Consider the following 25,676-nt stretch of genomic DNA (forward strand, 5'->3'; position numbering starts at 1 on the left):
CTTCTTGATTAAAACTGGCGATGTTAAAATATACACAGTAGTGGTCTGACACAGCCAGGTCAACAACAGAGGACACACCAACGGACAGGCCGTAGGTTATGAGCAGGTCCAGGGTGTGTCCTCTGTTGTGAGTTGGCTGTGCGACATGCTGTTTAAAATCAAAATAGTTTAAAAGGTTTAAAAATTCTCTGGACAGTGGGTCCGAGACATTGTCAACGTGCACATTAAAATCGCCAGTTATTAAAATTCTGTTATAAGTGAAATGTAAAATCGATAAGAACTCTGAAAAGTCACTAATAAACGAAGTAGAGTGATGAGGAGGTAAATAAAGTGTGACGCAGAGAATAGAGGGACTGCTAAAAACAAAGGCATGGTGTTCAAAAGATAAATACCTGTTAAAATAGTTTCCTTTGAAATAAGAGAAGTTTTTATAATTGACACAGTCCCGCCTCCTCTTTTACAGTCTCTGGTCGAAAATAAAAAATTTAAATATGGTGGGCAAGCCTCGGTGAGAGCAACTCGAGCATCTGTACCTAGCCATGTCTCAGATAAAAGAGATGAGAAAAATGGGCATATGACTGCCCTGCGAGTGACTTAAACTTGGTTGGAACATAGTCAGTGCCATTCTCATGCAGACATGTAAATGTTCATTAGTGAGCCTTGAGCGGTACTTGTTTTTGATGATGTTCATAGTGGAAAAAGCTGACTCACAGCTGTAAGTTGATCCAAACATTGTCAAGGTGTGCAGTGCTACTTTGGTTAGACCAGGGAACACACTCTCAGACACAGTCTGTAGCCAGAAGGTAGCAGGGTCAGTTGTCTCAAAATGCTCTTTTAATGCAGCATTTCCTTGCAGATCAATCAGCTCAAGCTGCAGAGATCCTGCATGTGCCCACTTGATTGTCTGTGTCACTTCCTTGGAAAAGCCTCTGACATCGCTGATGAGGAACAGATTTTGAATTAGCAGGAGTAGCTGCTGGCCAAGGCAGAAAATGTCAAACCTTCTACTGAAGTTTTCAATCAGCTTGTTTATGAAGTCAACATAGGGAGAAACGTCTCTCCCACCCTGAATTTGTTCCTGCACTTTTGGGAAGTGTCCACACTGTCCTTTGAGATCATCTTTGAAAATGTCCAGCTTCCTCTGAAAAGATCTGTTTGGGATGTTTCTATTAAAACAAGCCTGAACAAATGAAATAACCAGCCAAGATTGTCTTCGTCACTCGCGAGGAGCAGCCCCCTGAACCGTCAGAGGCGAAGCTGTTGCTACCTGCTCCCGTGTGGTTTTTATTGTATTGTATTTTATTATCTTTCTTTTCACATTCCTTTTTGTTTTCTACACATTCTCTATCTTTCTTTTCACATTCCTTTTCTTTTCTACACATTCGCTATCTTTCTTTTCTGTAATGTTTGTTCTTCAGATATTTTATCTGTCGTTTGACAATATGATGGCAAAGACGGATATAATTTTGCTTGTGTGTCTTTGGCATCATATTATCAAATTCCTCAATTGTGGTTGGAGTGTGACTTGGTGGTGTTTGTGTCACACTCCGACCTTGATCAATTGATTTAATGACGGTAGTCGTCAAGTCGTCATCTGCTTTCTTTCTCTTGTTTGCAGTCTTACAACCTCGAATTTGTTGAGCCCTATCAAGAAGGGCTTTGCAACAAAACCACTGTTTACCGAGGGTGTTGTCTTTTCTCTTCTGTTTGTCTTTAAGAGACAATTTACTGAGAAGTCTGTCCAATTATTTACAGTTGTCAACATTTCCAGAAAATCTTTTTTTTTTCTGCCACTTTCCGGTAAATTTTGTCGTCCCTTTATTTTCAATTTCAGCTAACCGACATTTTTCTTTTATTTCAAATTCGGAAAGTGGACAGTTAATTTCCTTCGTCAATTTTGCTGCCATTTCTGACGGTCTTAATTGTTATGGTGTCTAGTTATGGTTCCTCTGTGTTGAGAAAAATTCAAAGTGCCTGACTCTGAGTCGAATACCAAGCTTCTACTCCCAACTTGAAGCGGGTATTCCTGGGTGTTTTTACTCACAATCCTCGGTCAGTTTTAGATTTCTCAAACATTGGACATTCATACAGAATCAGAAATCCCTTTATTGTCATTGTACTCAAGTGTGCAACGAGATTAGAGAGCTCCCCTCTCCAGTGCAATACAACAATAATTCAGATAAATATATAAATTAGATAAATAAGAGAATAGTTAGTGCAATGGAAAATAATACTGAAATTGATATATAAAAACACATCACGTTGCTGTTCTGCAAGGTAAGGGTGGTCGTGTGTGTGTGTGTGTGTGAGAGTTTAGAATGGAGATGGCTCTTGGAAAGAAACTGTTTCTCAGTCTATTGGTCCTTGATTTGATGCACCTGTAGCGCCTGCCAGAGGGCATCAGGTCGAACAGGTGTGAGTTTGGGTGGGTATTGTCTTTGACGATGTTGAGAGCCCTTCTGAGGCAACGGTGAGGGGAGAGGGCAGCCAATAATCCTTTGCGCTGTTTTGACTGTCCTCTGGAGCCTCACTCTGTCCGCCTCAGTGCAGCCGCTGTACCAGGTGGAGACACAGTACGTCAGCAGGCTCTCGATGGACGAGTGGTAGAAGGCCAGCAGCAGCTTCCTGTCCAGGTTGAATTTCCTGAGGACTCTCAGGAAGTGCAGACGCTGGTGGACCTTCTTTACCACTGCTGTGGTGTTGTCTGTCCAAGAAAGGTCATCGGAGATCTGTACTCCCAGGAACTTGAACGTGTGGACCCTCTCCACACACACGCCTTCGATGCAGAGGGGGGGCGGCACAGTCTTGTTCCTCCTGAAGTCGATGACGATCTCCTTTGTTTTTGCAATGTTGAGTTGCAGTCTGTTGTCCTCGCACCAAGCCGTTAATCTCTGGACCTCCTCTCTGTAGGCTGTCTCGTCACCTTCCGAGATCAGACCGACCACTGTCGTGTCGTCAGCAAACTTGACGATGGTGTTGTTGCCGTGGGCCGGGCTGCAGTCGTAGGTGTAGAGGGCGTATAGGAGAGGGCTCAGCACGCATCCTTGAGGGGAACCGGTGCTCAGCGTACGGGTGGAGGACGTGAGGATACAATACACATTCACACTCACAGTTGGATCAGTTCTGTGCCTGTGAAAATAGATAAACTATTTTCGTCCTCTAGAAATAACTGTTAACGCTGTACTCTCCAAAAAAAAGGAACCCCAAAATCTGTCTTCCAGAAAATACAACAGTTAATTCTGCTATCTATTGTATACGACCACTGACCTCTGACAATCTCTCCGCTGGCCGAGACACTCGTGACTCGTGGATGAAGTTTGTGTTCTCCCCGGTGGAGGATGGCCGAGGACCGGCCTCATGGGACATGATTAGAAATACACAAACTGACTATATAAGGTAACTTGAGACTATTTTGATCTTCAGCTTATCTTACATTTCCCCCCTGTTGTGGATTTCTAAACTTCAAATAAATCATGACCTTATGGCTTTAAAACAGATCATCATAATGAAATCACACAACAGTGTGATCATCAGTGGACGGGCAAAAACCCTCATTAGGGAAAAATTCCCCTCCTTCCTTCCGCGTGAAACGAGAACCTCATGGTCTGATGACCACCTGGGAATAAAGCACAAATAAATAAATATTTCAATATACCTAGTGAAAAATAACAAAACTGTCTCCACGCAGAGCTTGTCTCTGGGGTGACTCTGGTGGAGGCCCCTTGCCTCGTGGTAGGTGGGGACAGCCGTCCTTACCTCCCGGATCTTCATGTGTGGTGTGTATGTGCACATGTTGGGGCAGGGGCAAAAAGGTCCATGTATTTTTTGGTTTCAGTGTCCAGTTCGAGTTCGTCATTCTCAACATCAATCAGGTTGTAATGGTACATTTGGGCAACAAACATACGATTAACCATCGTCTTTGTCATAAAAATAATGCAACATGAACAGACTACACATAACAAAATGAAAACTATAATTATCCCGATATATTGTGTCTTTCAAATTCTTCATAGTGGCCATAACATCAATAATTGTCTCATTTTCGTTAAAAATGTAAGTGCAGTAATGTTCTCCAATCAGGGCATAAATTTCTTTATGTAGGTCATTAATTTGGTCCTGGCTGGTTGTGTGGTTCTAATGTACGTGTGGTCTGAGACTGTGACTCTGGAGGGACTTCCGTCGCTAGGCCTTTCAGCAGGAAACCGGAGATGCTTGCACTGTGACTGGTGGATCCAGCCGCTACGCCCCGCGACCTTTGCTGCGGTCGGGGTCACTGCAATCACCTGGCGAGGGCCGTCTCAGCATTCACTGTCCCAACGAAGTCGTTTCAACACCTTGAAGAAGAGTCGGTCTCCCACACGGACGTGATTTCTCTGTGGATCAGAACACACTTGCCAGTAATTGTGTCTTTGCATCTTTTTTGGTCAAACATGTTTTTCATGTGGACTGGGACCGATGTGCCAGTCGCTGGTGGTTCTGATGAATCTGGGAGTCGATAGGGGATAGTGTCCTTCCTTCGGCTGGCACTATCCTCATTGCTGTGATTGAAACACAGTCGTGCCATTGTCTTTTTGTTTCTCTCATTGTCTTAATAGGTCTGACCTTAACAGTTCCGTTCGTGCGTCCCACAAGTCGTGCAGACTATATGTACAATGACGCTTTGAGTCAATTTGCTGCAACTGTCCCACTTTGTTACAACATCATTCATAAAATGCATCATTTTCACTTTAAATCACTCTTAAATTCCAAATGCTGGGATAATTCGATTACAAAATACTTTTATAACTGTGTTAGCATCAGCATATGTTGTTGGAAACATAATTTCATATCACACTTGCCCCTCTTGACACGACTACGCTCATGCGTCACTCTTGTTACTCCTTCAACCAATGAATTAGGCAGCCAGGATTTGCCATCTGCCAATTTTCTGATCCTGTCCTCAGCAATGTTTGCACCTTTGTTATAACAATGTGTGCGTTGAATTAGTGGTGCATTTTTCCTGGCGTGAGATCAAATTGTTAAGTTGATTTACTGCGTGTGTGTGTGTGTTCATTTTCCCGTATAGTAATGCAGTGTCGACTTTGAGGTCATGCCTTCGGCTGCAGCGAGGCAGTTTCCAATTGTAATTGTGTCATTTTCTGTTAAGTGAATTTTGCATTTACAAATAACTATTTAGACGTGCTTTATGCACAACTTTTCTTTTCCTGTTGTGGTTTTAAAGCCCTTGTTTGCCCAATGTCGACAGAACACATGAACATTTATCTTGACTGTCAGTCCACATTGTAACCCTACAGCTTATACAGGATGGGAAACCCCAAACTTTGACTATCTCACACCCGCCTACGCTCTTCCTGCTTATTCTAACAATTTCTCTCTGACAAGTTATCTGTTGGTATCACACTGCTAATACTCCCATCGCATAAAAGTCAGTGTGATTTCAGCCTGTGACCTTGGTTCTCAAACACTTTTACTTCTTATTAGTCTGGAATGTGCACCTCATTTCTATTTCTTATCAGTCTGGAATGTGCACCTGGTTTGTGTCTTACAAGCCTGAGTTTCTCCAGTCGGGAGAAAAGTGTCCATAAGGTCAGGTCGCGGTCTGGTGGCAATCTGGACGCGGCCTCCGCAGTCGTGTGGCGTGTGACAATTAGGTCGCCGTGCAATGTGAATGTGGTGGAAAAAAATGTCATTTTTTTGATTCCTTAAAGCAGCGTTGAGGACTGCTTTATCAGACTCTGACGTGGCTCTCGCCACGGGATCCAATTGTTGTGACTAATATGCAAATGGGTTCACTTTGCCCTGATTCCTGCAGTAACCTAGACTAATGAAGTCATTTTTTTGCAGTCACTGTTTGCTCAAATGGCTCAAAATAATTTGGTAGTGCGTTAAGATGCTTTGTCGGTACAATCTCCCTTTGGTCTTGTAGTGTATCTTCAGAAGGTCTTACATACACAACTTATTTTATGACCATGACGATATTGTTGCTTTTAGGAATACCAAGTCTTGTGTTGGACCTCTCTAATATATAAGTCACAGTCTTGAGAGGCATCGGGCCTCAACATTATTTACGAAGGGTCAGGGATTTAACAGGGGTCACCGACGTCCCAAGGAAGATGTTTACAGAAAAGGGGTCTGGCGCCGAGGAGTTGCGCCTGGGAGGGGGCCGAAAAGTTCAGCCAAGGGCCAGCAGGACAAGAATGCACATGCAACAAGGGAGAACCGGACACTCATTTCCTTTGTTTGCCCTCCCCACAGGAAGGGAAGGCTCGAGAGGGAGAGACCCTCCCCTCCCCCTTCTCCTTGGGGAGACTTCCCCCGACAATAATTACACACTTCTATAAAAAATATCATTTACTTCTCTGTTATTGGTTTTAAGGTTCTGGCAATGTTTTTCTTTTTGCTTATTACTGACAATGCGCCCTTTTAAAGTTTTGACGTTTGTTTGAATTCGCCCTTGCTTATTGACTCTGATATTAAGGTCCAATTGTGTCAGTGCATCACGGCCTAATAAGTAAAACGCACGTTGATGTAGAACTGCTTCTACACTTACTTTTTATGTTTGTTTTTTTACGGCACGTGATCCTCCGTTGCTATCACGACTTGTCCTGAAAAATTATTGTTTATAACAAGACTTTCTGCTTCCTCTTTTTTTTCTTCTGCTCAACACTTCATACTTTTGTGCATAGGATTTTCTCCTCCATTTGTCAAGTCGGACAATTTAAATTACGTTGTTTTATTTGAAAAGCCTGTAATTTTCTTTTTCACCTAATCACAAATTTCTTTTCACAAAAGTGAATCATGTAAATTCTATTTTATTTCCTATTTTTCTAATTTTGTGACTCATTTCACTTCAACCAGTTCTACCTCAAAGTGAATAAGTACACATCAATGTTATTTGTAGTCTCTGATTTCTTCTCTGCTTTAATGAAAATTATAGCCCTTCTAGCCAAATTTTTCCCTGTGTCATTTCTATCTCTGTATTTCATTCCATTTCTGGTCTACCTTAATACAAACATCATCAACTGAAATATGAAATATAAAATATTTATTTCTTCAATTCACCCTGAAAGCAGAATCTAATTCCTATCCTCATTCATTTGTTCAAATGTTTCTTTGTCTTTCCTTATCTTCACTCATCTTTCTAAATCAGCCTAGGCATCTGGGTTAAATCTTTTCATAAAACGCACATCAGGCAAGTTTTCTTTCTCATTTCTTTGAGCCTATCTCGTCGTAAAAGTTATTTTATTTTATTTTCAAATTGGAATCAATGTATTTCCTCAAATCTTCCCCTTAATTGATTTATTTTTGTAAATTTTGGAATTATCTTCCTCAATAAGATCTCATCACTCATAAGTAGCCTTTTGTTGGTTACTAATCATTGATTCCATTTTATCTCTACTTCATCAATCCTTTTAGCACAATTCCAACCACTTTTATCACTCTTCCTGACACCCAGACACACAGACATATACACGGGCCCACAAAACGACACACACAGTTCTCAACACTGAGCAACTACAAACAATAAGGACATGTTAGTAATAACAGCAACACAATCTATCTTTATCTTTGGCCAATAATAAATCCTTCAATTCAACTAATATCTCTCCTGAATTTATATATGCACAGCCCTGTAGGGCCAGTGCACCCTCTGCCACAAGTGCAAAGCAACGCACCGGTGTCTGTGTTTTTTAGATTTCTCTGTCTTTTTAGAATTTTTCTTTGTCTTATCTATGATTATTAATTCTGGCGATACTGTATAGTACTTTTGTGAGTTTTTAACTAACCTCCGAATTTATATTACATTTATTACATTTTCCATGTAACCCAAATCTTTATTTTATTTTATTAAGATCCTGTTTTTCGATGAACTTCCAATCTCTACACTGCAAAGTATCCCTGGGTTTTATTTTACTACCTAATATCCCAATTTTGGAAAATTTGGTCCACCTAGGCCTAGGGTGTTCTAAAAACTGGTTTCTTATCAGGAGGACAGCAACTCAAATTTCCTGTTGTGGTAATTCTCACTTCAACCTTTTCAGGTGGAGAATTCTTGCCTCTGCATCCACAACAGTCTGCTGTTTATAACCCTACTGTATTACATGGGATAAAATACCAAATGTTATTTGTAATCCCCAATCACACCATTCACTCACTTTGCATACGGTTTTCGCAAACATTCACACACAAAATGTACATTGCATGTCCACTGATGTGTTTTTCCTTTTCTTCTCTTCAGCTTCCTTTTTCCCTCCAATTCTTTTCTCAATGCTTTGAAACCTGATCCTTCAGGCGTGGCTTAAAGTCATATTTCTTCACCCACTTTTCCAGAAATTGGCAACAATCCGAGTCATACCCGTTCATAAACTTCACATCTGAATTTGCTTTCAACTCTTTGGCCACGTTTTGACCTATTTTCTGTTGTTAAGTCAAGTCAAGTCAATTTTATTTGTATAGCCCTTAATCACAGACAGTCTCAAAGGGCTTTACATAACCACAATCGACATCCCCGATCTTAACCCCCAGGAGAGCAAGGAAAAACTCAAAAAACCTCATTAGGGGAAAAGTGAGAAACCTTGAGAAGGGACCACAGATGGGGGAATCCCCCTTCCAGGATGACCAGGCTGCAATGGATGCCAACTGGGCAACATTTGATACATACAATGATGCTATGCAATAATAGATGAGATAATGTGAGAGTTAATTGAATGAAGTGCTGCAGGAAGATGACTTCAGTGGAGTGGGTCCTCATCCAGGGTCATAATATCCATGGCAGCATATCCGAGGATGAGCCTTCGATCTTGTACCGGTCAGTTGGTGTAAATTCAGAACAGCCACTTCCAAGTGAATCACCATCACCTAATTCCCAAGTCGGGGAATTGGGAACAGAAAAGAAAGAACATAAATAGTAAACAGGCCAACAAGTAGTTCAACGAAGTGCTGAAATATAAGGAAATCAGAAGAGGCGCTTCATGAAGACGACTTCGGCAGAGCAGGTCCCTTCCCGCTTCGTCAGTGCCGTAATCTTCAAAGCATGTCCCCATCACCTAATTCCCAAGCAGGGGAAGAGGGGGCAGAAAAGAGAAGAAGCGGCAGTAAACAGGCCAACAAATAATTAAATTAGATGCTAAAGTATATAAATAAATTGATCAAATGACGCGCTGCAGGAAGACGACATCACTGGAACAGGTGCATGCCCAGTTTGTCAATGCCTTAAAAAAAAAAAAAAAAAGGGGGCAGAAAAGAAAAGAAAAGAGAATTAAAAGCGTCAGTAAACAGGCCAACAAATATTTCAGCTAAATGCACAAGAGTATAAATGCGTCTTTAATAGTGTTTTGAACATTTCTACTGAGGTGGCACCTCTAATATCTGAGGGTAGTGCATTCCAAAGCATTGGTGCCCGAATAGAGAACGCTCTAGAACCTGCAGACTTCTTTTTGGCTCGCGGGATCACTAAAAGACCAGCATTTTGTGAGCGAAGATTCCGGGACGGAACAAATTGTTGGAATTTATCTTTATATCAATGTGAGAATTTAACTTTAACCCAATGTAAACTCAAATAAGTAATCTGACTCCAATTTGCGACCTTACCCAACTCTCACACATCCAACAATATGCGCGCTCGTTCTGCAATAGAAAGGTATCAGGAAGCCGGCATTTTCACGCACGAATGGATTTATTCCCAATACACAGATTTCTACATGGCACCTGGATCCCGAATCCCTCTCAATACAAGTCTACACCTCTCTTGCCACCAGCGAATGTGTTCTACCCCCGAGTTGCCCAGTCCTGATTCATACTATACAACATGCAAAATGGCACAGAAAAAGGCATCCTGGCATGATTCTATTGGCTATGTGTATTGCAGTTAACTTTAGCTCGCTCTCATTGGTCTTTCTCCTCCCGCCGAATCCCGTGGCTCCTCCTGCGTGCGATCCCCCGATGGCCGCTCCTTCCCGGAGTCATCTCGTCTCGCTCAGCACCTTCTGTTTCTAAAACATTCCATTCTTGCACAACCCCCGCAACCAGTTTCGCGCCACCAGTCACACTCTCAGCATTTTACAATATCACATTTTCATACATTGGATGCACCAACATCTAATGAACTATGTTAAGCTCAAACTCTTATATTCCTTTAATAGTCAAAAGTATGAAATCCTTTAAGTGTAACTGAAGTTTAGACCATGCTAATGACCAGACACTCAGGAGATGAATGCAGGAAGATTAGATCACAGCTGCACCACAGGAGGTGTGAACGAGACCCCTCTGAAACAATGGACTTCCATGCCAGGATCACAAAAGTGGCTCCGAGCAGTCTAACCTTTGTTCAGTTTTAAATTGACTGCCATTTACATTATCCTTTAATATGGTACCACGAGGTCAACGAGATAGGAAGGTGCTAAGCCGTGCAATATTTTAAAAGCAAGTAGCAGAACTTTAAAATCACATCTCAAGTGGACCGGAAGCCAATGAAAATTGGCTAATATCGGGGTAATATGATCAAACTTTCTCGTCTTAGTTAAGAGTCTAGCTACTGCATTTTGAACTAACTGCAGACTTTTAATATTAGACATGGGGAGACCCGAGAGAAAAACGTCACAATAGTCGAGGCGAGACGTATTTTTTTTTACAATCAATTACAATCATGTTAAGATTATGGTCTCTAATAAGGTCATTAACTAACAAGGCTTTCGATGAAAGCGATCTAATATTTAAAAAATCGAGTTTCAGTAAAATAGGTCCATCTAAGTTATTCCGCGCAACAGGACTCCTGGTCATAATATTAAGGAGATTGCCTTGCCTAGGTCGCGGATTGTACCTCGAGCAACTATAAACGCGGCGAGAATTTCCGACGGTCGGAATCCGATAGTTATTTACCAGCTTTCGAGTGCTATTATTTTGAGAGAACGGTTCGTCGTCGATGAAACCGACCGAGGAGGAATGCTTAAACCCATCATGTATTGCCACCTCAGTAGAAATTATATCAGTATGAGATGTAACAGCATATGGTGTGTAGCGCTCACATCTAGAAGAAAAGCTATGTGTGTTGTCTAAGTCTAGCATCGCGCTAGTTAGCTCTAGCCTTACAGACTCCATACCCTTCCTTACAGGCTCACTATTCGCCTGCAACCCACCCTGCTCTAATATGAATAGTCATGGAAGGCTCAAACAATAATCTATGTTTCTAGAAAGAGTGATGGCGCCTTCCCAGTTAGGGTGAAGGCCGTCCATCCTCAGCAGGTCGGGTCGGCCCCAGAAAGAAGGCCAGTTATCTATAAACTGCAGTCCCTGCTCACTACAAAAACTAGCCAGCCACCGATTTAGCGAGAATAATCTACTAAACCTCTCATCATTGCCTCTCGCAGGCAAGGGGCCAGAGACAATTACTCGATGCAGACTCATCTTTCTGGCGAGATCACAAGTCCTTGCTATGTTTTTCTTTGTGATCTCTGATTGCTTCATCCTAGTGTCATTGGAGCCAACGTGCATCACTATATCTGAATAGCTAGCGTTGTTTGCACTGCGCTGGTGTCTAGGTGTCTTGCGCGCTAGCTCCATAAGATTAGCTTCTATGTCGGGTGCTCTGGCCCCAGGAATACACATTACTGTGGCTGGATTTTCAAGCTTAATGTTGCGGGTAATGGAGTCATCTATCACTAAAGTGCGGAAGCCATGAGACTGAGGTGGAATGGAACTGCTATGTGTCTTAACAGGCTCACCGCGATTAGCAAGCCGTTTACGGCCAATGCTAACCGGACTAGCAGGTTGGCTACAACCCGTGCTAACAGTCGTGTCCGCCACATTTACGCTTACCACATTACTCTGCTCTAGCTGGCGGACACGTCCCTCTAGCAGGGAGAGTCTTTCCATGAGAATGGTGCAAGTGTTGCATGGGGTGGTGCACGAAACCATAGTTGCGTTTACTCGCCCGGTGGATGAAAGCGGAGGAAGAGATGTCGCGCCGAAAGTGACATCAGCAGGAAGGAAGCGTCTTCTACAACTTTTTGTTGTCTGAAGTCCGTTATTTTTACTCACACACACACACGCACACACACACTGCCCACACTATCACCGCTGCGCAGCTCCTCATTCACACACACAGATCTCTCTCTGTCAATCGAGCAGTTTGTTTACCAAAGAAATTCAAATAAAAATAATAAAAAACACAGAAAATAATGCCTTGTTATTTTATTATTCCCTAAATTTAATGTGAAATTGTGAGTAGACTCAGAAACCCTGTTTCTCTTCTCTAGGCTGCCGACCAACCGAGAAGCCTCGCTTCTCCATTGTCGACACCGAGGAACATTTAATTTGCTCGGAAACCCTGTTTTTCTTCTCTAGGCTGCCGACCAACCGAGAAGTCTCACTTCTCCATTGTCGACACCGAGGAACTATTAAATTTGTTCACCGTGCTATCCGCTTGAGAAACCCGTTTTTTCGAGAGAACCTGTCTCTAAACGAGTTATGGCCGAATTCACTACAGATTCTATTTATATAACTCCTTGGACTAGCACGATCCAGTCTATTTAACCGTACTGGCAAACGGGCGCGTCTCACTCACTAACTGTCACTTCCCCGACCAAATCTTTCATCATTTAACATTTTAAAATGGTACGAGATAATTTGAAACATAATACCTGGTTTCCCCTGGATCAGCCTTGTCCAATAGGGAACCGTGTCCGGGCGGACGGCCGAAACAGGAGTTCGGCGACCCGCTTCCTCAATGGGGAAGCGCTGACGTCAGATTCGGTGGCGTCCAAATGTCCCGTGACGAGCGTCCGTCCGGATGTGGCTCCCGGGTTACTCGGCACCAGGTAAATGTCAGGTTTAAATGCCCTGGCGCCGTTAAGAGACTGAAATTAAAAAGGTGGTTGATCGCCAGGAGGAAGCAGGCGTGGTTGTTCATTTTTACCGGTCGCGAGCGGCAGAGAGGCCAGGAGCAGACAGGCGACTCGCTCAGTTCAGCTCTGCGCACCCTCGAGCCCAGAGGTATTCAATTAAAAGTCACAGAGGTCCACGACGAAAATTTCTTCCAATTAAAAGGTCCGAACCAAAGTCCAACTTCCCTTAATGCCTAGCCTATGTTCACATTTTTATATAGTTTCAGTATTTAGTCATTTTCAACAGAGCGCACTTATATATTAAATATTTAGCAATGTTCCCATTAAACACCTTTGCCAGTCAAACAAATATAAGGTGTTTATTTCACATTCAAGAAAATGTGGCTCCAGGAATTTAAGGGGCCCACTTCCAGAAAAAAACTGTAAAATATCTCCTGCAGAAATATATCAAGTGCTAAGCATTGAGTTAACATCTTTTACCTTTTTTTTTTTTTTAAATCAAAGAGTTATCAGCCTAAAAAAACCGTAAAGCCTAATTATCCAAGTAAACCAGGTCAACATGTTCGGTACACAATCAATAAAAATGGCTGTCCTCATGAAAAACTAATTCAAAATGAGCTTTGACACCACTTTTTCTTTTTAATATTTTTTCAACTTCTCTTAATGAGAAAAATGAGTTTGTGACTGCCCTGCCAGTGACTTAAATCTATGTTTGAACGGAGTCAGGGCCATTGGGATTTGGTAGATTATTTCACACATCTGGGCTTTGTGTTTTCCTTTAAATAATGTTTGTGCAACCACATTTAAGCACTCTTTCACAACTTCCCCATCACTTGAACGTTTTTTTATGTTTCCCCAAAATCCATGATACTTTAACTGAATATTCGTTTGCATGCCGCTGGGATGTAAACGAAAATGTAAACATCTGTTGTACTGCACTCGAAGTTCGATGTTTTTGCATGCACTCACCTCAAACGTCAGCGGATAACCGCACAAAAGGGCGGTGCTTTGTTTCATAGTGGCGCTTCGCAATGTTGCGACGGTTTCGGAGCATATGATGCACACTGGTTTTGAATTGGCTGCAGCCAGAACGAAACTAAATTTCTCCGTCCATTCATTTAAAACAAGACGCATCGACCTCGCTAACTTTTTAGCAAGGCATACTGTCAGCAGCACTCTCTTCCGGTCTGCTGCGCAATTGGCAGTGGATCATAAACAAAAGATTTGATTGGCTCAAATCAGTGACGCCTTTTTCGTATTTACTAGAATTGCAGCGCCAACGTTTGCGAATGCGCCCTAAAAAAAAATCATCATAGATTGGCCTTGGGTCCGGTCCGGACCGCGGTCCGCCATTTGGTGATGCCTGCTCTAGTCTCTCTTCCGTTCCGCCTCCTCTTTTATTAGAGCTTGAAGGAGAGTCATAACGAAACTGAAACTAGCACATCATGGCTTACAATGAAAGCAAGGAAATAGAAACTTATTAGACAACAGAAGCAAAAATGTCGGTGTGTGTGCGTGTGCAATCATGAATGCGATTAGTGTATAAAAACATGATTAGAAATACACAAACTGACTATATAAGCTTACTTGAGACTATTATGATCTTCAGCTTATCTTACAGCTATTGCCATATTAACTGCAATAGCAGCGCCCGCGATTACGAATGCTCTATGAAACAATTATGTTCGTGTACATTTATTATAGATTGGTCAGGGGCCCGGTCAGAACCATGGGTTAGTCCGCCATTTGGTGATGCCTGATTTAGTCCATCGTGGTGACGCGCCCCCTTTTAAGTAAATTAAATATGGCCGACTTCCTGTAAAATTTAGCTCATGGCGCCAAGAGACTTTTTTGTAGGTCTTGGCCTTATACATACTCCACAAGATTTTCCAAAAGCTCGGTGAAACACTCCACCGGGCCTGCATTTTAGAAAATTTCTAGAGGGCGATAGCGAGCCATTTTTTAAAAAAACTGGACGAGAAACTAACAAAATATTGATGATTTTGTCAGGCCTGTTGTGCCTGAAAAGTTTCATAAGTTTTCGTTCATATTTAGAAACTCAAATTCAGCGTTGTTTTATTGGTGAACTGTGCGAAGCCTCGCCCACAGCTTTTCACGAAAAATTACGAATTTCGTATCGTGACATCCTGAAGGCCTAAACACTTATCCAAGCAAATATGAGGGCAACCTTGTTTACCTGCTCGGGGAAAAACATAATTGAAAATAATTTGAATTAACTTTAACCAGTTGGTGGCGCGACCACTACAATCAAAAATAAGTTGGTAGATGTCTTCAGGGTTGGATTATCCTCAAATGTGAAAAATTTCTAGAAGTTAGGATCATCTGAGTCATGTTACGGTAGCTTTTGTTGCCACTGAGCCCTTTGCCGAAAAGTCACAAAATTTGGCATAGACTAAGATCATCGTCTTGAGGCTGTTCTGACAAATTTTCAGTCGGCTTTGTTAAAAGGGCTATGTGCAGTATATTAAAATGTAAAAAAAATATATTTTTTGATACCATGAGGTGGCACTGTGTTTATAACAATCTAATAAAATATATATGTCGTCAGGTCGGGACGTTTTATGTACAGGTGAAGTTTTGGATTTTTTAGAGCATGTGCAGGGGAGTTATTAAGCGCTCCCTTTTAAGTAAATTAAATATGGCAGACTTCCTGTAAAACTTAGCTCATGGCTCCAAGGGACTTTTTTGTACGTCTTGGCCTTATACATACTCCATAAAATTAAAAAAAGCTGAGAAAAACACTCAACTAGGGCTGCTTTTTTGAACATTTCTAGAGGGCGATGGCGAGCCATTTTTAAAAATCTTCACAACTAACTTATAAAATACTGATGATTTTGCCAGGCCTGATGTGTGTGCAAAGTTTCGAGAGTTTTCGTTCATATTTAGAACCTCAAAATCAGCGTTATTTTATTGCCGAACTGTGCGATGCCACGCCCACAACTTTTCACGAAAAATTACGAATTTCGTATTGTGACATCCTCAAGGCCTAAACACTGATCCGAGCATATATGAGGGCGACCTTGTTGACCAGCTCGGAGAAAAACATCAAACAAAAGAACCTGTATTTGCTTTAACCAGTTAACCAGCGCTGCCACTATGGTGAAAAATAAGTTGGTAGATGTCTTCAGGGCTGGACTATCCTCAAATATGAAAAACTTTGAGAAGATAGCATCATCTGAGTTATGTTGCCGGAGCTTTTGTTGCCACAGAGTACAATCAGACTTTTCAGGACTGCACAAAATTCGGCAGAGAGTAAGATCAATGTATTGAGGCTGTTGTGACAAATTTTCAGTCGGCTTTGTTAAAAGGGCGATGTGCAGTATATTAAAAAGTAAAAAAATATATATTTTGATACCATGAGGTGGCACTGTGTGTATAACAGTATAACAACATATAGATGTCTTCAGGTCGGGACGTTTTATGTACAGGGTAAGTTTGGGATTTTTTTAGAGCATGAGCAGGGGAGTTATTAAGCATTTAGTCCATTGTGGTGATCCGCCCCCTTTTATGTAAATTCAAAATGGCCGACTTCCTGTAAAACCTAGCTCATGGCTCCAAGAGACTTTTTTTGTAGGTCTTAGCCTTATACATGCTCCATAAAATTTACAAAAAGCTAGGTGAAACACTCAACCAGGGCTGCTTTTTTGAATATTTCTAGAGGGCCAAGGCGAGCCATTTCAAAAAAGCTGGACAACTAACGAATACAATATTGATGATTTTGCTAGGCCTGATGTGTGTGCAAAGTTTCACGAGTTGTTCATATTTAGAAACTCAAAATCAGCGTTTTATTGCTGAACAGTGCAACGCCACGCCCACAACTTTTCACGAAAAATGACGAATTTCGTATTGTGACATCCTCATGGCCTAAACACTCATCCAAGCATATATGAGGGCGACCTTGTTGACTTGCTTGGTGAAAAACATCCAAGAAAATAACTTGTATTAGCTTCAACCAGTTGGTGGCGCTACCACTACAATGAAAAATAAGTTGGTAGATGTCTTCAGGGCTGGAGTATCCTCAAATGTGAAAAACTTCAAGAAGATAGGATCATCTGAGTCATGTTGCCGGAGCTTTTGTTTGCCACAGAGTACAATCTGACTTTTCAGCACCGTAATGGCATGCCAAAAAGTCAAAAAATTCGGGTTAGAATTAGATCAATCAATGTCTTGAGTCTTTTCTGACCAATTTTCAGTCGGATTCGTCAAAAGGGCTCCGTGCAGTGCGTGAAAATTAAAATAAAAACAAATTTTTGATTCCACTTGGCGGCGCTATGTGTATAGCAGAATAATAACGGGACGTTTTATGTACAGGTGAAGTTTTGGACTTTTAGGAGCATGTGCAGGGGAGTTATTAAGCATTCAGTCCACTGTGGTGACACGCCCCCTTTGAAGTTAATTCAAAATGGCCGACTTCCTGTGCAATTTAGCTCATGGCGCCAAGAGACTTTTTTGTAGGTCTTGTCCTTATACATAGTCCATATAATTTTCAAAAAACTAGGTGAAACACAGAACCAGGGCTTGCTTTTTCTAGAGGGCGATAGAGTGCCATTTTTTTTAAAAATTGCTCAAGGAACTAATAAAATATTGATGATTTTGTCAGGCCTGAAGCGTGTGCAAAGTTTCATGAGTTCTTAGGGGGTCAAAAATGCGATCAAACGTTAGGAAAATATAAAAATAAAAAAAACAAACAAAAAAAAAGAATAATTTCTAGAAAAACAATAGTGACCTCGCAGCAATCGCTGCTCGGGCCCTAATAATAATAATAATAATTTCTACAAAAACAATTGGGACCTCGCAGCGGTCGCTGCTCGGGCCCTAATAATAATTTCTACAGATACAACAATAGGGACCTCGCAGCGAAAATGACATTGAATGATCGGTTAATATAATAATAATGATGATAATAATAATCATAATCATAATCTCTACAGAGACAATAGGGAACTCGCAGCGGTCGCTGCTCGGGCCCTAATAATAATTTCTCCAGATACAATAGGGACCTCACAGCGGTCGCTGCTCGGGCCCTAATAATAATAATAATAATAATAATTTCTACAGAAACATAAACACTAGGGACCTCTCAGCCGTCGCTGCTCGGGCCCTAATAATTTCCACAAAAACAATAGGGACCTCGCAGCGGTCGTTGCTTGGGCACGAATAAAAGTAACTTTTAATCAATGTTCAGTCATATGGTTTACAAAGAATGGCAATCTATGACTATACTTTTACCCCCCATATTGACATGGTCATTGACAGGTTTCTGTAAATTAAATAATTTTTTTTTTTTTAGGCTGACTTACTATTGGCACAATCTATAATGCCATTACAGCATCTGCACTGAACGTGATGGCAGCCCATTCAGTTTCCATTGGCAAATACTCCCAGGGAAAGGAACAGGTGGGTGTGCATGTTGAATTATCTCATATTATGTGTATATATATATATATATATATATATATATATATATATATATATATAAAACCGACTAAATGAATGGCACATTTGAACAACGTGTTTCATGTTCATGTGCGCACAGCTGAAAATAAAGGAGAACAGCAGAAATGGTGGAGGCGGCACCCAAAAGCAGCTAAAAAAGCGGACGAGAAATTTCAAATTATGGACATATTTCAATACAAAGTCCAACGAGTATTAAATCTGTAGCGTGAATCTTTTATTATTGACGTGCACAACATACAGCAGAGCAAAAGACATGGAAGTATAAAAGAGGCTTCTGTGATATACACTAAGTCACACCATGGATTAACAGCACCACGCGTTGACAAAATTACTGTACTACAACTGCGATTAGGTTGTCAGGAGCCTTTGTAGATCAGCGAAGAACAAACACCTGAAGCGACGTCAACCTGGTGTACTGCTGGAAGATGATAGAAAGCAAGACGCTAGAAGTTATTAATTCTACCTAACCAACTACGACTAACTAATATGACATGGTTTTACTGTAGTTATTGCTATGTGTGACATATTAACGTGCATCGTGTGTGCGTATGTGTGTGTATGGGGGTGCGTTTGTGGGCGTGTGCGTGGCGTGTGTGTGTATATATATATATATATATATATATATATATATATATATATATATATATATATATATATATATATATATATACGTAACAATGCTGACAGTAAAACACGTCATTAGATAGCAATCTATGGCCGTAAGCATTTAAGAGCAATTTTATGAAATAAATTACAATTAATAAATTGGATATACACATCGTTGACTTTATCTGCTATGAAGATCCTTTACCTGAGCTGTTAGAAACTTGTCCGCACCTTGCAACGGGCCGAATCGCAGATGGACATTCTGCTTTCCTCTTTACGCCTGCGTGGGTAGCGGAATCGCCGCTCGACTGGCTTCCCTTGGGACCTGCCTGTGATCTGCGTGACGTCATCCAAATTTGCATGTTGTGCAGATTCGTCCTCTCCCAACGAGATTCGTATCCTCAATTCGTGCGTAGTGAAGATTCGAAGTCGTAGAAATGAGAGTTGTATTCACAAATAATTTCCCCCTCACCATTTTGATTCGTACAAAAAAAAAAAATAATTCAACCCCTCACAACTCGGATTGGTACTCACAGGGAAATCATTACGATATGAATCTTACATTTGCTGATACGAATCGTTTAATTACGCAGTAGGCTTTTCGACAGCGATCTTACTCCATAGTCTTGTCTTGTCTTGTCTTGTCTTCTGTTAGTGTTTTATGTGCCAGTAAATGTATACATCTATATAGAAATAGGGCATATGAATTCCCTTGTAAATCCAGCCTCGGTTGTGTATCAGATGGAGATTTCAATACCTGAAAATAAAAGCTGAACTGTTGGTCTCATCTTCTTATGTTTTTCTGTCAAAGCCAAATGTTTTAGGAGTAGTTGCCAGATTGCATCATCTTCAAGATTCACAAGATCCATTGTGAAGCAAGTCTTTGTGACTTTGGCTCCCCTTGGTCCCTTGGTCTTTCACATGATGTGATCATGACAAAGTTGCTCAAAACCTTTATTTTCAAATGTTCTTCTAGTGTTTGTAGCATTTCTTTTCTGTCTTTTTGCGGAGATTTAAATGTTTGTGCTTCATTTATTTTGAGCAGCTTCAAGGAGGAGCCAAAGTAGAGAGTGATTCAGAAGAGAGGTTTGAGGGGATCTTAGCAGAAGCACCCAGCCCGACACTCACTGATCCACAGACGCCCATGGACGTGGACAAAGGCTCTATATATCGGTACAACGAAGTCTCTTGTCTGTTTTGTTTTTTTTGGTGGGGGGGTGCATGTGCGTGCGTGTGTGTTTGTTTTTATGTGTGTCTGTGCATTTGGTTGTCCTTTCCTGATTTCATCACACTTGAAATTTTCAGATAATCAAGCCATTTTTAATATTTCACCAAGACAACCAAAGTGATCTCAAAATGCAGTTTCTATATGAGATAAAGCTTAAACAAATATGTCCCTTGAACCTAATATTAGTATCAGTAACTGTGTTTGCAAAAAATGGGAATTAGTCTTGGCTGGCTGTGACGGAATTTTGTCTCCCTCTTTTGTGCCGCATTTTTTTAACTCATTCATATTGGTGGGTTTTCAAGCGTGATCTGCCCATACAGCATTTTAATGGGACGTAAGTCTAGACTTCGACTCGCCTACTCTTAAATCTTTCCTTATTTTTTTACGAGATATTCAAGGGTAGACTATGACCGTTTGTGTATTTTGGGCCCCCTGTCCTGCTACATAACACAAGAGTGCTTGAGTGCATGAACTGATTCAGCAGGGTGCCCAAATTCAGTCAGCAATGGCAACTGTCATGCCAGTTTACCATCTCTCCTGCTACACTACACTTGAATCAAATGATCAGGATTGTAATTATCGCAGCTTTCTGATGAGCTGTCCTGGTGAATCAGGTGTGTTGCAGCAGGGAGAGATAGATAACAAGCAGAACAAGCAGGCCTTGCGCAACCGTGCGAGACTTGTCTGATGTACTGAATTGTTCTTCTTGTCTATTTGAGCTTTATTCTTGTAGTATTTTGAGGCAGACATTAAAATTTGCACTTCTTTTAATCACAGCAAGTCATTCTTTGTTCTTTATTCTGCTTGCGGCACTGGGCGAGTAGCAGCCTGTTTCAGCAGCTTCGACTTACCGTTGAGCCATTTTCGTATGGTTTTACCTTTTCTTAACTTATTTATTTATTTTACCTCATTTTACCTTATTTTCCCTCATCCCAGAAATGGACATCCAACTTACTGTAATTTTGATGCTGTTGGTGGCTGTTTTTGCGCGATCGTGTCGGGAGACGTAAATCTGAACTACAGACCCATCGTGTATTCGCAAGATCAGCTGTTAGCACTCCGTGCTAATGAATGCTAGATCACTACACAATAAGATGGACGCGCTAACGGCGGTAACCCGGCACGAGAGGAATATCCCAGAGGCCAGCTTGCTTATGTTCACGGAGTCGTGACTAACAGAGCTAACGCTGTCGTTGAATTGGACGGCTTCCAAGTACGTGCGGACAGGATGCTGTGGAGAATGGTAATAGGAAAGGAGGAGGGCTGGCTGTGTTTGTGAATGATAGATGGTGTAAGCCTGGGCACATCACTTATTAAGGAGCAGCTTTGCAGTCGGGACATTGAGCTGCTATCTGTTCGCATGCGACCGTACTGCATCCCGCAGGAGTTCAGTCATATGATCGCAGTGGCGGTGTACGTTACTCCTTCTGCTAACAATGAGTCCGCCTGTGACGTACTGACCAGAGCTGTGAGCAGGCTACAAAGACAGGACCCAAACACGCTGCTCATCACCTCTGTTGACTTCAATCAAGCCTCTCCTTCCCCCTCTCTGCCTTTGTTCACACAATATGTCATCTGCCACACCAGAGACAACAAAATATTGGTTCTTTCCATGCCAACACCAAGGAGGCGTACACATGACTGTCCCTCCCCTCATTGGGCAAAGCTAATCACAACTTGGTGACTCTCCTGCCTGTGTACAAACCTCTGGTCCGCAGGCAGCCAGCTGTGACACGCAGAGTTCCGAGATGGTCTGGAGAAGCCGAGGAGGCCTTAAAGGACAGTTTCAACACAACTGTGTAGGAAGTATTCAGCGAAGCCCACTGGAAAGACATCAATGTTCTAACGGACACAGTTACAGACTATATTTATTTCTGCATGGAGAATACCATACACACCAGGACAGTAAGATTTTTCTCCAACAACAAACCCTGGATCACACCGGACTCCTGAAGGAGAAAAAGAGGCCTTTTGTGTCAGGCGACAAGAAGGAGCTGAAGAGAATGCTAGCTGAGAAGGAGGATCAGAGAGGTGAAAAAGTCCTATAGGATTAGGATGGAGGAACTGCTGTAGCAGAATAATGCCAGGTATGTCTGGAGGGGCCTGAAGACCATCTGAGGCCATGGACAACCAAAGACCCAGACGTGGGGGAACTTTCAGTGGGCAAATGAGTTGAACCTATTTTTCAATAGGTTTGATCAGATGCCCGCCCCCGCTCAGTCGCTCCTGCTGCAGCCCCCACCAACCCCTCCTGCTGCGAACGACAGGTGAAGAACCAGCTGAGGAAGATTAAGATGAGGAAGGCAGCGTCTCCAGATGGGATTAGATCCCAGCTCCTCAAATCCTGTGCAGACCAGCTGTGAGGAATTGTCCAGCACATGTTCAACCTGAGCTTGAAGCTGGGCAAAGTCCCCCATCTGTGGAAAACATTCTGCCTGGTCCCGGTGCCAAAGACCCCCATCCGAAGGAGCTCAACAGCTTCAGACCAGTGGCGCTGATGTCTCATCTGATGAAGACCCTGGAGAGATTGGTCCTCTACCATCTGTGGCCCCCCCTTGAGCTCCTCAGTGGACCCAGTCCAGTTTGCATACCTGTCTGGCATCTCTGTGGATGATATAATCATCTACGTTCCTCCACACTTCACTCTCCCACCTGGAAAAGGTGGGGAACACTGTGAGGATCATGTTCTTTTATTTCTCCAGTGCTTTCAACACCATCTAGCCCACCCTAGAGACAAGCTGGAGCAGGCGGTAGTGGCCCACCACCTCAACAGATGGATCCACGACTACCTCACAAACCGGCCACAGTACGTGAGAACACAGGACTGTGTGTCTGATGTGCTTCTCTGCAGTCCGGGGTCACCGCAGGGAACTGTTTCGGCGCACTTTCTATTCACCCTCTAAACCTCGGACTACAAATACAACACCCCTACCTGTCACCTACAGAAGTTCTCTGATCGCTCTCACTAAGGGAGACGATTGGTAGTGCAGAGAACTTACTCAGGGTTTTGTGAACTGGTGTCAACAGAACCGCCTCCAGATCAATGCTGGGAAATCCAAAGAGCTGGTGGTGGAGAGCAATGCTGGGAAATCCAAAGAGCTGGTGGTGGATTTCTGCAGGCTTCTGTACGCTCTACCTGCATCAGTGAATATCCAGGGAATGGACGTTGAGAGTGTCAACTTACAAGCCCCTGGGTGTTCATCTGAACAATAAACTGGACTGGAGCGACAAAACAAATGCTCTCTTTAGCAACAGTCAGAGCAGACTTCTTCCTAGTCAGGCGGCTGAGGTCTTTTGCGATTCAGGGGAGATTCCTCAGGAACTTCTATGACTCTGTGGTTGCATCGGTCATTTTCTATGGAGTGGCCTCCTGGGCAGGCGGCATCTTGGGCCGGGACAAAATAGGCTGGAAAAACTGGTGAGGAGGGCCAGCTTGGTTCTGGGCTGCGCCGTCGACTCTGTGGACTCAGTGGGGAGCAGGAGGATGATGGCGAAACTGTCATCAATGCTGGACAATCAGGCGCACCCTTACAGGACAATACAATAATACACCCCACACCCACCCATTGTCTGGACCGCGTCTCCTCTCTATGGTCGCGGGGGATGCTGGAGCCTATCCCAGCTATCTTCGGGCAGTAGGCGGGGCACGCCGTGAACTGGCTGCCAGCCCATTGCAGGGCACACATAGAACAAACAACCATCCGCACTCACACTCATACCTAGGGGCAATTAAGAGTGTCCGATCAACCTGCCATGCATTTTTTTTTTTTTTTTGGAATGTGGGAGGAAACCGGAGGAAACCCACACAGGCACGGGGAGAACATGCAAAGTCCACACAGGAAGGCCGGAGCCGGAATCGAACTTACAACCTCCGCATTGTGTGCTAACCTGTCGGCCACCGTGCCTACAATAATACAATACAAATTTATTTATACAGTGCATTTAATTACAGCCGGAGCTGTAACAAAGCACTTTCCATATGGTGTGATATAAATTAGCGTGAAATTAGCTAGCACACAATACTCGGAGAAGATGACATTAGGCCAGTTAGTTTACAATCTATGGAGCCTGAAGATTTCCCTACCGAGCTTTGGCTCAACACTCTTACCGCATTCCACAGCTCCTTCCATATTAGACTGTTACACCCTCCGTGCAAAGGAGAGATATGACTGCACCTTCCTGCGGGCTGCTGTCAGACTGTTTAACAAGAACATTGGGTCGACTCTACAAACGGGCGGGCATTAATGCAATTTTTCAGACACAATACACCCTACTCCTGCTCTTTTATTCAATGGTGTACTTATTTTGACCAATGCTGTTTTTTGTTTACCATTGCAGCATTTTTATCATTGTTGTACTTTTTATCATTGCAGTATTTTTTATCATGGCAGCATTTTTATTTATTTCCCCTCTTTACCATGGACAGACATTCGGAGTGTTTCCTTACACTTGCATATATTGAGGGATGTAAGTGTAAATACATGGGGGATTTGTGTATATACGTATATACTGAGTAATTTCGCATAGGTTTGCTTTTTCTGAATGTTTGCTGCTAATGTTCTACATTAACGGCTATATTAACCTGCCATCACTGTGTGACCTATATCTTTGCTGCTGTAACACGGCAAATTTCCCCATTGTGGCACTAATAAAGGCCACCTTTTTCTTATCTTTTTCTTTATTGCTACTTTGTGTTTTACTCCGTGTAAAGCGCTTTGTAACAGCTGCTATAACAACTGTTATGAAATATACTGTACAATTGAACTCATATTGTACTGTGTTCATGTCCTGAAGTTGCAAAGCCCACAAATATTGCACTGCCACCACCATGTTTGTTGACTACATGTTTTTGTATATTTTTTAATCATTACTTTATTTTATTTTTATCAAATGTGATTTTTACACCAGATGTAATGTCACATGCCTTCAGAAATGTTATACTCTCCTCATCAGTCTGCAGAACAGTTCCAAAAGTCTTTATGATCAAGATGTTTCTTGTCATATGTGAACAGAACTTGAACTTTTGTGTTCTTTTGTCAGCAGTGGTATTTGCCTTGGAAAATGTGACTGAGCGGCTCCGTCAATTAGGATGGGACAACATGACTATGGTGATGCTAGCGCACACCATGCATACAGATCACATTTCCATACTGATTCCTTCGTTTATACCCAGTTTAACACAAATGCACACGCACGCACACGCACGCACACACGTACTCGCACCCATACATACACGCGCGGACATGCACGCACACACGGACGGACATACGTACGGAAGACAGAAAGTGCCAAAATTAAATAAATAAATATAACATGAAATGTTTAATTAAAATTGTCATTTATTAATGAAATGTTTCATTTTTTAATTAAATGTTGAATTAAAGAAATAAATGTCATTCATTAATTAAATTACAAATTAAATTAAAGTAAAGTTAATAAATCTGTATAACTATTCATTTATTTAATTAATAATTTATGTATTTCATTTATTGAAAGATAGTGACGAGAGGAATGAGGTTCAT

General features: G+C 42.1%; 1 protein-coding gene and 1 pseudogene across 8 annotated transcripts in view; one reads left to right on the top strand and one right to left on the bottom strand.

The window, feature by feature from the left end:
• Window positions 1–25,676, top strand: part of LOC148323097 (homeobox protein PKNOX1-like) — a 131,047-nt gene that overhangs the window by 15,867 nt on the left and 89,504 nt on the right. For 6 of the 8 annotated variants that reach the window (XM_088314289.1, XM_088314294.1, XM_088314291.1 and 3 more), the window contains exons 2-3: window positions 18,154–18,260; window positions 19,972–20,099. In XM_088314289.1, the coding sequence (XP_088170415.1) occupies window positions 18,210–18,260; window positions 19,972–20,099 (179 nt within the window). In that variant the 5' untranslated portion in view covers window positions 18,154–18,209. Of the gene's footprint in view, window positions 1–2,973; window positions 3,397–18,153; window positions 18,261–19,971; window positions 20,100–25,676 lie in introns of those variants that run through there. The other 2 variants (XM_088314290.1, XM_088314297.1) reach the window with 2 other exon arrangements.
• LOC148323098 (general transcription factor II-I repeat domain-containing protein 2A-like) lies at window positions 534–12,288 on the bottom strand (annotated as a pseudogene).

The sequence above is a fragment of the Idiotropiscis lumnitzeri genome, chromosome 14, assembly GCF_059441095.1.
Source record: "Idiotropiscis lumnitzeri isolate Australia: NSW breed Sydney's pygmy pipehorse chromosome 14, RoL_Ilum_1.0, whole genome shotgun sequence".
Lineage (NCBI taxonomy): Eukaryota > Metazoa > Chordata > Actinopteri > Syngnathiformes > Syngnathidae > Idiotropiscis > Idiotropiscis lumnitzeri.